Genomic DNA, 13,429 nt, shown 5'->3' on the forward strand with positions numbered 1-13,429 from the left:
GTAATATATTAGGATGCACGGCTCGGGCGACTAGAGCGCTGGTTAGATGGTGCAAGCTGTCACCCAATTAAAAAAAGGCGAGTAGTATGGTGCCTTTAAAATCTGGATTATCTACCCAGTTTTACGGGCGCCAAAACAAATCTGTTGTTTTCTGTTCAGTGGAGGTGCCCATTTTGGTTGCATATTCAACGTAGTTTATTGGTTTTATCACGGAGCCCTCCGTGACAAAGTATATTTATACCAGGCAAGTTCGCAAGACGATGTTATTAAGAACTGAATCACAGAACGTGTTTTATCCTGTTCCGTGTGACACGACGGACACAACCTTGCCGACCTTTCATCGTGAAGGCAGTCCGTGAGAGATGCCTGCGTATTTTGCTTTTCCTGGAATGCAACCCTACTGACTTCTACATTTAAAATGAAGTTCGTGATACCGGGAGTCAACGTCAAAATATTCGGCAAAGCCGTACACGCGCTGTCCAAAATAGGCGAGGAGTTGTACCTAATCGCAGACGACGAATCTCTGAGTCTCAAAGTTTTTAGCATGTCCATGAGTTGTTACGCCTGTTTCCGCCTGCTGAAGTCCTTCTTCAGCGTCTACGAGGCGTCCGGAGAAGGTTTTAAGGGTAAGCTGTCTATGAGATCGATCCTGCTGGCCTTCCGTACGGTGAACGGCATGGAAAAAACGGTCGAGGAGTGTCTGCTAGAAGTGAGCGAAACTTGCGACGACGCCGTCGTCACACTCAAGCATCGGAAAGGAATGACGAAGCGATTTCGCCTACCTCTAATAGAGTACGAAACCTTGCTTTTCTCCTTCCAAACCGAAGGCTACAGCAACGAGATTTCGGGCCAGTCGAAGCTCCTCACGGACGTTCTAGTCAACTTCCCCATGAGCGTGCAGGAGGTAACACTGCGACTTTCTCCTACCAAGCTGGACGTATGCAACCACGTGGACGACACGTCGGACCCGCTCAAGACAGTCAACACGAGCGTGTCCATTGAGAGCAGCGAGTTCGATGAATTCCGCGCCGCTGGCGACGGCGGCGAGGTGACTTTCTGCCTCAGGGAATTTCGCGCCTTGCTGGGATTCTGCGAGGGGCTGTGCCTGAACGCCACGCTGCATTTCGATGGCGCCGGTAAGCCGTTGCTGGCCAGCTTCAAAGGAGTGCCGGGCCTCGAGTCTAGCTTCGTCACGGCTACGCTGGCGGACGGCCCGCAGTCCCTGCCGACCACCAGGTCGGGCTCTGTAGCGACGCACCGCCATAAGGTTCCGCAGCGCCGGCCGGGTAGACCAGATCCGCCGGAACCATCGGAGAGCGGAGCTGGGCCGTCGGGAGAGCCGTCCATTGCCGCCAAGAAGAAGAAGGCCATGTTGCTGGGGCTCACGACGCCGGATCTTGACCACTTCACTTCGCAGCTGCCGCAGGACGACCCTGTGCTTGTCGAAGCCAGTGACGACGAAGGGGATTAGTATTGCTGGGGCAGAGACACGAGTGTGATGACTTTTAGCCACGCAGCAGTACAAGTTTTCTGCATTGGTTTCTTGTAAACCGAAACTGCACTAACCGTGTGCAGCCAAGTGCCTTTCTAAGACCCTCCCATGCGTTCACGCGGTGCGGCTCACACGAAGCCGTGTGCGGAAGAAAAAAATTAGAGCAGTCAAAGATGACCAAAAGCGAAGTAAATAAATAAATAAAGAAAATTGCGCCTCACTACATATTCTAACGCTTCTGCCATCAATTCACCAGGGACAGATAAACACGGGGCTTCATCCTCCCTAAAAAAGTGTAGTCGACCAACTATATCTGAATGGCATAGTTCTTCACGCCCGGGCGTTTAGTCGCCTCTCAAGTCATATGGAGAACAGCCGTGATGGTGGGGTCTCCATATGCTACGCCATTGGATGGCTTAGGAAAGTTTGGCAATATGGCGGCCAGGCGCCTAGGATGCCGGTCAAATTTTTCTCGAATCCGCGGATTAGGGAACACGCGAGCTCGCGTAAGTGGCTCTCTTGATTGGTTTCCCAGACTCGCTATTCTCTGGAATCGAGTGCAAGTAAAGTTGTCAGAACTCCGTGTGGCGATCGTTCGCTTCCCACCAGCGGACGGTGACTCTCAACTCAACTCTTAAGCTGACAGCAGCGCCACAGCTGCGCGATTCGCTGGACCAGGCGGTTCGTCAGCAACCGGAGTGCAAGGTGAGCCTCTCCACATAGGTTACACGTCGCGGCGCTTTGTATGCACCGCTCCCACACGCGAGATCGTTACAACCTCCATCCTAACCAATCGTAGCCAATTTCCTCGACGAGCTCTCAAATCGCGAAGGTCGAACAAAATGAACGACAGAAACCGAGACAACGCCGTAAAGAGGAAATGTACGTAAAATACCGAGCTTGTGCCCATGTCAGAAATAATGAGCGCCCATCCTCTGATTCTGAAGCATCTTAAAAATAAGCAAAGGACACCCCAAGAAAGTTCTGAGCACCAAGCAAACCGTGGCGTTCCTCCGCCTCAACGGCTTCCCCGAACACGCCGGTGCAAAGCGGTGAAGCTTTCGCGCGCGCGCTGTAGCGAAGTGGTGAAGCTAGTGAAGTGTGTTTTAGGACTAACCGGCATCTTATGTGAAAGTTATTAGTATATATTTTTTAATTAAATAAATAAAAGTACTCGAATACACGGAGCATTGCGGCCAGTTACCGAAAACAGGCGAAATTTCCCATTGAAATTTCAAGAAAATCAAAACTTTCGACAAGTGATAATGAAGCATAGCGCAACACTTCAGTCGAGATAAAGCCTCTTCTGCTTTTCCCCTGTTCGCCCCCCTTTTGAATGACTGCTGCACGAGAAGTGCCTTAATACCGTATTTACTGAAATATAAATCCGCACTTTTTCTTTTCTCGGTTTATTTTCTTAGATTACTGATCAACCTATAGTCGGTTACAAGTCAAGAAGGTAGGAGAAGCTCCTCCCATAAGTGTGATGCGCCCGTTTCAAATCTCTCCGCGGTCGAAAGAAGAGTTCACTGGAAACTCTCCTTGTTCCGCTTCAATGGATTCCCACTTGTCTCCGATCCCACTTTTTAAGAAAGCGACCTTTGTATTCATCGGAGAGGGAACCGAGCCCCTGAAAGCAGCCTTTGTATCCATCGGGGGGAAAGCTAATCCCCGAAAGTCGTATTTGTTTCCGTCGGTGGGGGGGGAACTCTAATCTCCCTCTCGTGGCTTCCGCAATGCTAAGTCAAAGTCGAAAGATAAAGCAAATATGTACAGAAAGGCAAGACCCTCCTCGCGCGTTGGCCGCGACGTCACGGAAACGGTGGGACGCTATTGGATGCGGAGGTGGCGTAGGGATATCTGATTCCCTTTGAGGGGCATTTGCCGCTACCTTCTTAACCTGTAACTGACTATAGTCAAGGCCAAGATCTACCAACACGCTGACGCGAAGCGGTGAAGCTCGACGCCCGCGCGCTGGTGCGAGGTAGTGAAGCCAGACACCCAGGGTGTCTAGCAAATTATTATTTTGAAACTCCCAGACTTTTTTTTAAGGTTTTTCTGACAATTGCAGGTGAAATTTTCTGACTACTGTGTAGGCGGTTAAATATATAAGACCATTATAAACATAAGGCATTTTTTATTTATAGAGCAGAATTATAATCAGCACAAATTAGGATATGTGACTAGTGTCTAATAGTGCACAAAGTTTATGCAAACAATCTGCTTTTGCTGCTTAAGAGTGTCAGCCCTTGCACAAGGGTTGTCCAAGCAAACGTCTTACTTAGGGAAGTAGATTTTTTCTTGCAAGAGACTGCTCTCCATGATTCACCGAGCAGCCTTCGCTTTTCTTCTAGTTCTTTCGCAACAGCGGCCACTCTTATTTTTCTAAATATCTGACTCCCCTCGACTTCCTCCTTTTTCTGCAATTTGTCTCGAAAGACGCTGTAGGCATTGCGAACCATCTTGTCAGTAATTTCAACCTTGTCCACGCCATCTGCTGCCAACACAGCGTTGTGCACCACTCGCTGTGCTACGAGCGATTCCTTTCAATTTTTCAACAATGCACTCTTTGTTGACTGAGAAGCCTCATTCTACGGCAGCATTACCGCGAGAGAAGCATAGGATGACCTTGATGAAAAACAGCAACTCTTTGTGACCATGCGAGCAGAGACATAGCTACAGAACATCCGGTCTCTGTTCTTTCCTGTCAAAATCTGTTTTTCCTGTGCAAGGTCCAGTGAACAGATCTGTATATAGGAACAATGGGCCTGTTCTGCTTGTAGACCAGTCACTGGTCTTTTGAAAGCCCTTAAAGTGCGACGGTCAGTTGTTTGCGGCCAGCCTCTGGAGATAATGCGAATGCTGGATCCAAGCAGCTGACACTCCTAGTTAATTTATGCTTCAATGGTGACCTAGGCATCTCCATCACTTTTCGGGAGCACACCTTAACGAAGGAAACACAGTCTTTCTTGAATTTGAGCGAGGTGAGCTGTGGTAGCTTGGACGCCTTGCCGAGCTCATTCTTTGCCGCAAACCCAACACCAAAAACGGCTACAGTTGCCTTTCACGTTGGCGTCTTTGACGTCTGGCACATGCCTCCATGCCGTAACTGCAGTGTCACTGTAGTCATGGCATGGAGGCATGTGGCAGACACTATTAACAAGTGATCTCATCAGGATCAAAAGCCCTGGCTTTGTCTTATTATAGTAGCCGGCATCCCGCTGTTTTGCAAACCTTTCTCACAACTTGTAGCTCCAGACATCACCGAAATCACCTCAAAATTCAGACGATGGCAGGGCTAGCGCGGTTGACAAGCACTCTCTACACTTCATTTTATCGAAGCGCAGCCAATGCTACGAGCCAATGGAACCTATCGAACAGAGTCAAAGGTGCGACATCATGGCATCCGTCATCTCTCTGGGAGAGTTTTCATTGGCCAAACCAATCAGGCACATTGAATGCCCCGCGACATGCACTTTTAGTGTTGGTGGTTGTTTGCATAGCCCCTGACCAAAGATGAAACAATTATATAGCAGGTGGAGACAGTAAAATATATATTTGTACCATTTTCCTTTCCTTGGACATCAAGTATTAGGACCAACCAATAATAAAATATATTTTATCTGAGCCACCTCGGCACAATTCCTGGCAAACGTGGCATTCTGGCTCAAGATGTAGCAGCCTTTCGCCCACGGTGCCATTTGGTGCAAATGGCGCAGCACTTCCAGGGCATCACTTACCATGTTTTGCATTCATGGACCATCTCCAAAAAGCTAGAGCTCAAAATAACAAGAAAAAAATTAACGTACTTACCCCTGTTGTTCCCAAACTAGCTATCCGAAGACCGAATTGCAGGGATTGTATCGGTCCAAAATTTTTGTCTATTAGTGGGGTGTCGGTATTAACGAGACATGACTGCACCATGTAATCAATTTGTTACAAAACACCCTGCAGTTCACATAGCCATGCAGATAACAAAATTGTTTGTAGGTGAATGAAAGCAATAGAGTAGCTCCCTTTCATGGGTGCCATAGTTAGAAAAAAAAAAACTGAGAAACACATGAAACCGCACAAGCACAGGTAACTTGGCAATAACTTGCCATTCAGCGCAAGCTTTACGGAGTGCAGTCGTCATAAAATGCTTGAGGCCGAAAACGCCGAGCTGCCAAGAAAGAAAGACAAAGAGAATGGGACGACAAGGCTGACTCGTTTATTTGCTGTCAATTAAATTAGGAGCACACTACAGTCTTGACATATAAAACTTTTTTTTCCTATGTACACAAGCACACTTCGTCGCCCCCGTCACCCTTGGCGCCCCTGCATCAGGCACGGTTACACCTAAGGCTTTGTTAATCGGTCCCTAGGCAAGCACGAGGTTATCTACACTAGGAGGCACGGCGGAGTCCCAAGGGCAGGCCAACGTCTGCCGGGGTGTTCCCAACGCCGGGGGGAGGTGCGTGCAACCCGCGCGGGAGACGCGCGGCAGCAACAACCAAGCGGGTGCGTTGACCCGGCCTGTCAAAACCCTTCCAGACTTTCGTGGTGAAGAAGAAGAAGCACTTGTCAGACACCTTTATCCGAGACTCGTGCGGACGAGAGGCTGCCACCAACCGAGCCTCGTGGGGCTGCGCCGACTGTAGTCTCAACACCCTCCAAAACGCTCGGCATGGGTTAACGAAATTACCCGAATGCAAAACGAGGCCCACGGAGTTATCCTTGTAAAGGGGTCCAAGGAAACGAGGAAAGTCGGCCCATTCGACGTCTTATTTTGGCGCGATATGTACGTGTGAGCATGTTCCGTGTGGTAGCACGCACCGGTTCGAGGAAATTGTAAAGTTGAATTGCTGTTTGGCTGCGCCTCGCCGGACAACCCAAGGCGGTCGCACGGCGCGCACCCAGTTCAGCTCGCGGCGGCCTCTCCCGCACGACCTTCTCCTTTAAGCCAAACGTCTGGGCTCTTAAAATAAAATAAAAAAAAAAAAGACGAGGAGGAACAATGGAGAACTTCCCCCACAATCATCAGGCAACTGTGTGCAGTTATAAATACAACAATTATTTGTGAGAGACACTATAAAAAGAAGGCAATATACACGGGCACCACGTCTGCATATTTACATAATCCTCGAGGGGCGCTTTCCTCTTTTTGTTCCGAAGACACCGAGTTTTCTGCGGGGAATTCTGCCTCAATCATTTCTGCCTGGTTCCCGGCGCCCGCCTTCGCCTCTCTCGAGGGGCATCACCTTGCACCCTCTCACGGCCCTCTCTGTGGAAGGGAAAGGCTTCCCGCCCTCGATGGACGGGCAACAGCGCGGATCGACCTGCAGTGTCTGCGAGCGCGACCCTCGGCTAAAGTGGCACGAAAGAGAAAGAGAGAGAGAGAGATGACCGTCGGGGTCGACATGCGGCTCGGGTTCTCTCGAGGAAGGTCGGCGCGACATAGAACGCTCGATCGGGCATCCGTATGTACAGGTGCATTTACAAAGAGCCGCAGGGCACTAGAAGTACACTGCGTTAGGCACGCTGGCGTCCGACGCCTCCGCTTCCTCCTCGGGCGGGGGCCTGTCGTCCCGCGCCGGGGCGGCCTCCGAGTGCTCGGGCTCTTCCTCTTCGTCCAAGTCGGTGGTCGGGCAGCAGCAGAGCTGCTCCTCGCAGGTCTGCACGCAGGCCTCCCGCATCGGCTCCGGGGTTGGCCCGCGCTCCAAGACCGGCTCCGCGACGAGTGCGGTGGACACTGTCGTTTCGGTCGGCACGGGGGTCGTCGGGGCCTCGGCGGTGTCTGCGACCCCGGAGGAACCAAGTCGTGCTTAGTTCAAACACGGAACGAGAAAAGGTGCAAGACGAGGCAAGACGCACCATTTGCAATTAGTTCCCTGCTAAAAGAAGATACTGCCGATAGTACCAAAGAGTGCTTTCGGCTTTCTTTATGGTACGCTTTATTTTCGTGAATTGCCGATACCCTACAGTTTCTGAAGTGCAATGTTCGGTGTCGTCTCCTTCCAATTCTGTGCGGCAAACCTTGCTTGACAGAATTGGCAACTCTTGCGCAGCTATGGTGCTGCGCGAGGAGACTCATTTAATTTTGTGCCTTTTATCTTTCCCGCTTCAACCCTTACAAAGAAAGGACTTGTACGACAAAATTTTACTAATCCCGCGAAGTTCATTACAAGGGCATTTAACTGTATACATTAAGGCATCTACCACGCATGTTCCTCTCGTGACAGAAGGGGGAGCCTGCCCACAATTCGATAATGAGTCCTTACGCCAGAGAGTCACATTTTGTCATTTTCTTGCACCCAAGAGGAGCAAGAGAATGCCGCTACTTTTTCCACCGTCCTTTGGGCGGTGCGAGACTGCGACGGACGAGGGGACCCACCCAGGTCCTCGACGGGTCCCAGCTGCTCCCAGTCGGGGTTCTCGGAAGAGGCCACGGACACAAAGCTGCAGGGGCGGGAGGAGCCCTCCCCGGAGGCGGAGGGCGGTAGGGGCAGGGACCCGAGGAGCAGTTGCTGCTGGGCGCCCACCTCACGAAGCCGGCTCAGCTCCTGGCGCAGTTGTTGGCGCTCCTGCTCCAGCTCGGAGATGCACGGCTGCGGAAGGAAGTGCCATCAACGTTGGTTACTGCTCTCCTCGTTGAGGCGCTTGGGAATGTTCACAAAATGGGGACGCCTCCTCGGCTCAGACACTCAGTGAATCAAACTTGAGAAGGTGCCATCTAATTTACGGGAATGTTCGATTCGGAAGCCCACACTTTACGCCGAGATTCCAGCGCGTAGATGAATTTCTTCCTTTCTTTAGAATGAGCCTTGGAGTCCTTACTCCAACTCTGTAGTCTTTGCGCTCGGCATTCTTACAAAATGTTTCTACTACAAGGACAGTTTCACCTAACGTGCAAATGGATTTGATTCGAAAGCGTTACCAAGTGTAAATTCCATTTAGCGTCCACATTCCAAAGTCATGGAGCAAGTGTTCTCGTAAGTGCTTAACGTTTTTTGTACACGTACCTTGCATTTGCCACCTTGAAGGGTTCGAGGCAAAAAGCCAAAAGATTCAAACCCACCAATGAATTCCTGTCAACAAGTTTGAATCTCAGCCGAAGTGCCTGCCGTTCAACGGAGGCTCATTACAGTGATAGCAGAGTATAGCTGAGATTTCGGCTCATCGAAAGATCCTTGGGTGGCCTCTATTGATTTATACTCGGGCCTTCACTGAGGGATGCTAGATTCTTTTCCACGGTCTGAAATGTAAACCCCCAAAATCCATATTTCTCTTTTTTTTCACTTCTCATACTCGCCCAGATGATGACTGTAAAGCAACACTCACTGCCAGCAGGCTCAGGTAGCGGATGAGTGGGGTGGCGACAGACAGCAGCTTATCTGTGGTGACGCTGGGAGGTACCGCTCTCCGTACTAGTTTGGGCGAGGGGGCAGCTGGACAGTCGTCTGCAACCACTGCATGCGGGACACAATGAGCATCGAGTCACTTTGCAGCTATGTGCCCGTAGCCTCAGTTATAGACCAGTGTCTGCTCTGTTCCATGCGCCGGCATGTTTGTTTATGCTGACGCCATGACACAGTAGGGGGGCAGCGCTTTTTGCGAGACTCGGTTTTTTGAGAAACCTTCGCACACATCGTAGTGCAAGAACGTCAGAAATGCATATTGAAACTCCCAAGAAACACACCGATGTCAGGAGTGCTGTAAAAAGCAATAACCTTCTTTTATGCGTAGCCCCTCTCTCTACAAGAGAATGCATTCGAGATTATATTTCCCATTTTTATCGCTGGGGGCTAGGATTTCGAACACTGGTCTATACTACCGTATTTACTTGCATAATAAACGCACCCCCCACAATATTTTGACTTTTTTTTCACTCCCGTAATCAATGCACCTCCAATTTTCGGATCCGCAAGTCTCGAATTGCGTCCAATTTAGCAAGCCACCAAGCCAGGTTTCTTTTACCGCCAAGCGGCCAAGCCAAGTCAAGCCAGGCCAGGCCGCTCACGTCACACTCACCGTAGCTCACGTTATGGCGTAGTTGCCGTAGTTACAAAAGTGATGAACCGTGAAACCAAGTGTCACGCACACTTGACGAAGCTTGAATCAAGGAATTGCCAAGCCCCGTATATTCTTCGCCTATCGGATGCATTAATGTCAACAAACAAGCCGTCGTCTGTGGTCTGCTTTCGGACAGTCAGATCATGAAAGTGGTTAGGCCTCATTTCACATACTCCGGGTAAATGCGTTTATTTAATCCGCAGCAGAATGGCACAGCGAGATGCACGTTGCGCTGTAGGCTGAGTGTGGGGTAGCCTCTCCGTGAACAAAACTTGATCTGTGCACGCGGGCTTTGTGGGTTGCGGTTATATGCCTCCTTTGTTCGCGTATCGTTGCAGTGTCTTGAATTGACCGTTTTCGATTACTCGCGACAGAGAGGGTTTCTGGCAGTTGGACTTCGTACAAGTTCCTGTCTCCGTGAATGAAACTTGATCCATGCGAGCGGGCTTCAGGGGTTGGGGGTCGGACTTCGTACGAGTTCTTATAGACGCTTTGCAGCAGCTGTACATGGGCGCCGCCATAACTAACCTTCAGTTTTTGTTTCCTCTTATTGAATTTGCCTCACTTCATCATTACCATAGCAGGCCAGGTTATGGCCACCTTAAATTCTATTGCGTCCTTCTACCCAGCATTGGCCTTTGTGGAAGCTTGTCAACACCCGTTTCAGTGGCTCGGTATCTCCATAAAACAAAAGAAGGTCAGCAATGGCGGCTGTAATCTGGTGCGTGTGTAAAGCGTCTATACACATAGTCGCTGATTATACCTGAGTGTGCGGTCGGGAATTGGACTTCGTACGCGCAGTTGCGGATTATACCTGAGCGTGCCTGCCGGATACTAGCAATATATATCGCCTAAGAACGGTTGTGGTTGTGTCGCTTTTCGTGCTGAGTGAGCTTCGTAGGGCGCTTTTCCTTCGGCAAAAAGCACCCCAAAAGCGCCCTAAAAAGATTTGCAATTTATAAAGCATGGTTATTGTGGCGCGCCCCAGACCGGCCGTGGGTGCGCCTCCATCACTGGAGACGTGCCACACTACCTTGCCGTGTCATATTGGCACCTGATATGACATCTGCATGAAGTGTGTAAATGCAAAAATTTTACCCCGGGTAATAAACGCCCCCCCAAATATGTGTCAATTTTTCGGGCAAAAAAGTGCGTTGATTATGCGAGTAAATACGGTACTGAATTAAGGTCAAACGAGGTATTAAAGGAGCCCTTTGGAGCCAAAAAGCTTAAAAACCCTGCCCCAGCACACCAGTAAAGGCCAAATGAATATTTACTCTTGTATTGCCCACACTGGTCTACCCACTACAGTCGAAATAAAGGCAATCTGCAGAGCAAGTCATCTGCTCCTTTCTCAGAAGTTGCGGTTTTGTCAGAAGGATGCCGAGCCCCGATTGCCCTTGAGTGAAAGGACAGTGGGTAGGCCTCAATGCCAAATGCCTCGTGGTCGAACCACTCTTTGTTTCGATCAGCCAATAGGAGCTCGTCGTTCCAAAGTCACAACAACCCCTGCTGAGGAAGCAGACAAACTTGTGATTCGCATACATTATCTCTGCCTCATCATGTGCTGTGCAGATCACAATGTTTGCTGTTAGTGTGTTCTGCAAGAAAGCAGTCACAAAGCAATTAAAAAAAGCCCATATCTGAGCTTTCAAGATGCAACATATCCTTCCATAATGCCTACTAAAAATGAAAGACTAGCAAAATGCTCCTAGGCTAGAAGAAAAATGTGAATCTTTTTAGATTGTTCTCTTATGCCCCTTGGGCCAAAGGTCTAGCACTCACCTTCCACACTTGCAGCAGCAACCCTGTCCTCTTCCCTGATGTTCATGGCCTCATTGACAAGTTTTGGCAGTCGGTTGGCTGAAACACCCACAGAGATTGTCGGTCATTTGACCTTCTCACACTTCACGACTTGCAATGCAAAGTGTGACAACCGTGCCAGTGCTGCTTTCCTACTATCATAAATGTAAGTTTGGTATCACTGCTGATTAGACCAGTGGTTTTCCACAAACGGTGCGCATCTTACTAGTGGGATGCAGTGCAGATTACGCTATCTCTACTTTTGGGCACAAAGTGTGAAGCTCTTCCTGCGCTTGTTTTGATTGTAGGCTCTGGGCATCTGTGGTTGATACAAGCAACTACTACCTTGATGCCAACTACAGGCAGTACTGCTAAAAAAGTTCTGCAAGGTTTCAAACTTATCCGTATGTTGCTTTTTAGCAGTGCACCTATGGCTACACTTTGTCTAATTAAAAGGATTTTCAAAGGGGAATAAGTTTTTTTTTTACATTCTAGAAAGTGCCATTAGAGTTACAGATTAGCAGTGGCAATCTTCTGCACTCAGCTTTTATGCGAGCGAACAGATGCTTGCAACTACATGCAATCTTCATTGAAGTCTAAATTGACGTACCATGATAGGTGATCTGCAGGAGCAGCTCCATGACCCCCTTCTCACTGTTCATCTCCTCCGAGATCTGTGCAAGGCATCAGAACAAACGTGAAAACTCTTGGCAAAAGCCTAGAGCAATAGCTGGATGCATCTCTACCGTCAGTCACCAGTGTTAAGTGTGAACGCACATTATAATTTCGCATTTCACGTCTAGTTGAGTGAGACTTGAAGAGTGGCTATTCATCTGCGACCAAAGCTGCTTGATCAAGTTAAGAGACAACATAAAACCAGGTAAAAAAAAGAGGGGAGTCCAAGAAGAGATTGACAAACAAAAAGGAGAACATCATATTGCTACCTTTGGGATTAGTACTATCATAAGCAGACTAATGACTGCATTGCAGCATGTTTTCTATGCCTGGTGCCCAGACCAATGTGTCTATTTACAACGCAACAATAATGCCACTTACTTCTGCGATGTTCTCAAAATCATCCTTCGGTATTCTCAAGATTTCGGCCATTAAATCTTGCTTGTCCGCGAGAGCAGTCAGGATTTCTTGGTCCTTCCTACGCAACCGCTCTGCAAACAGAAACAAGAGGAGTTACCTCATATTTCACCCAGTTCGACATTCAAAACATATCCCCCAAATAGATCATACTATCAGGCTTCTAGACTTTTAAAGGTTACTTACTGAAAGTTTTAGTATTGTAAAAAAACAAAAAAACACGTAACCCCTCCAGAATCGTTTCTGCCGAACCAGCATAAAAACCCTCGGATGAGCAGCTAAAAAATAAGGCCCTTTCCAGACGATCGCTTCTTCATACTCAGTAAACCTACACTGGAGGCACAACCCTCATTCAACACTTCCGTTTCCCAGTCTCTGTTTCCAGCTCCATTTCGAATGGAAGACACAAAAATCTGTTAGCTGAACATGGAAATGATAGCTACCTTGTCTTTCTCAGATTCTCTACCTTACACCACTGCAGTGCCCATATATTACACCAGGGGGTTCTCAAACTGGGTTCCGAGGAACACAGGGGTTCCACGAGCTGGTCTCATTGGTTCCGCGAGCACCCCAACTGCAGACACCCCTCCCCTCCCTCCTGCCCCCCCCCCCCCCCCCTCCTCCTCCTCCTCTTCCTCCTCCTCCTCCTCCTCCTCCCGTGAACACCCCAACTGCAGACCCCCCTCCCTCCTCCCCCCCTCCTCCTCCTCCTCCTCCTCCTCCTCCTCCTCCTCCTCCTCCTCCTCCTCCTCCTCCTCCTCCTCCTCGCCCCCCCCACGCCACAGGCTGCGTGGCAGGACCATGCAAAGCGCCTTCATCTCACTTTGCACTGACATTGCGATTGATATGGTGGGGATATATGGGAAGCAACCCAAGCAAAACTGCCTACAATTGTGCATCTGTTGCTTCTCGGTCGGCAAATATGGAAGGGGGGGGGGGGAGCGGGGTTCCGCAGCAGTTTTTGAGGCTTCCTGGGGTTCCGCGAGACCA

The 13,429-nt window shown here is 49.4% G+C and overlaps 2 protein-coding genes across 15 annotated transcripts in view; one reads left to right on the plus strand and one right to left on the minus strand.

Annotated features, from left to right (window-relative positions):
- The first annotated feature begins 92 nt into the window (after nucleotides 1-92).
- On the plus strand, nucleotides 93-1,719 carry LOC8041636 (cell cycle checkpoint control protein RAD9A). Its single transcript, XM_002414836.4, has one exon. The coding sequence runs from the start codon at nucleotides 419-421 to the stop codon at nucleotides 1,469-1,471; it is 1,053 nt and encodes a 350-aa protein (XP_002414881.2). The 5' UTR covers nucleotides 93-418; the 3' UTR covers nucleotides 1,472-1,719.
- A 3,961-nt stretch (nucleotides 1,720-5,680) lies between these two features.
- The window catches only part of LOC8041639 (rho guanine nucleotide exchange factor 11), a 171,406-nt gene continuing 163,657 nt past the window's right edge, over nucleotides 5,681-13,429 (minus strand). For all 14 annotated transcript variants that reach the window (XM_029972231.4, XM_029972228.4, XM_029972227.4 and 11 more), the window contains 6 exons: nucleotides 12,404-12,513; nucleotides 11,958-12,021; nucleotides 11,330-11,407; nucleotides 8,813-8,940; nucleotides 7,866-8,079; nucleotides 5,681-7,268 (listed from right to left, as the gene is read on the minus strand). In XM_029972231.4, coding sequence (XP_029828091.3) covers nucleotides 6,988-7,268; nucleotides 7,866-8,079; nucleotides 8,813-8,940; nucleotides 11,330-11,407; nucleotides 11,958-12,021; nucleotides 12,404-12,513 — 875 coding nt within the window. In that variant the 3' untranslated portion in view covers nucleotides 5,681-6,987. The remainder of the gene's footprint in view (nucleotides 7,269-7,865; nucleotides 8,080-8,812; nucleotides 8,941-11,329; nucleotides 11,408-11,957; nucleotides 12,022-12,403; nucleotides 12,514-13,429) is intronic.

Source organism: Ixodes scapularis, unplaced genomic scaffold (assembly GCF_016920785.2).
Source record: "Ixodes scapularis isolate PalLabHiFi unplaced genomic scaffold, ASM1692078v2 PGA_scaffold0__279_contigs__length_252992795, whole genome shotgun sequence".
In the NCBI taxonomy this organism is placed as follows: Eukaryota; Metazoa; Arthropoda; class Arachnida; order Ixodida; family Ixodidae; genus Ixodes; species Ixodes scapularis.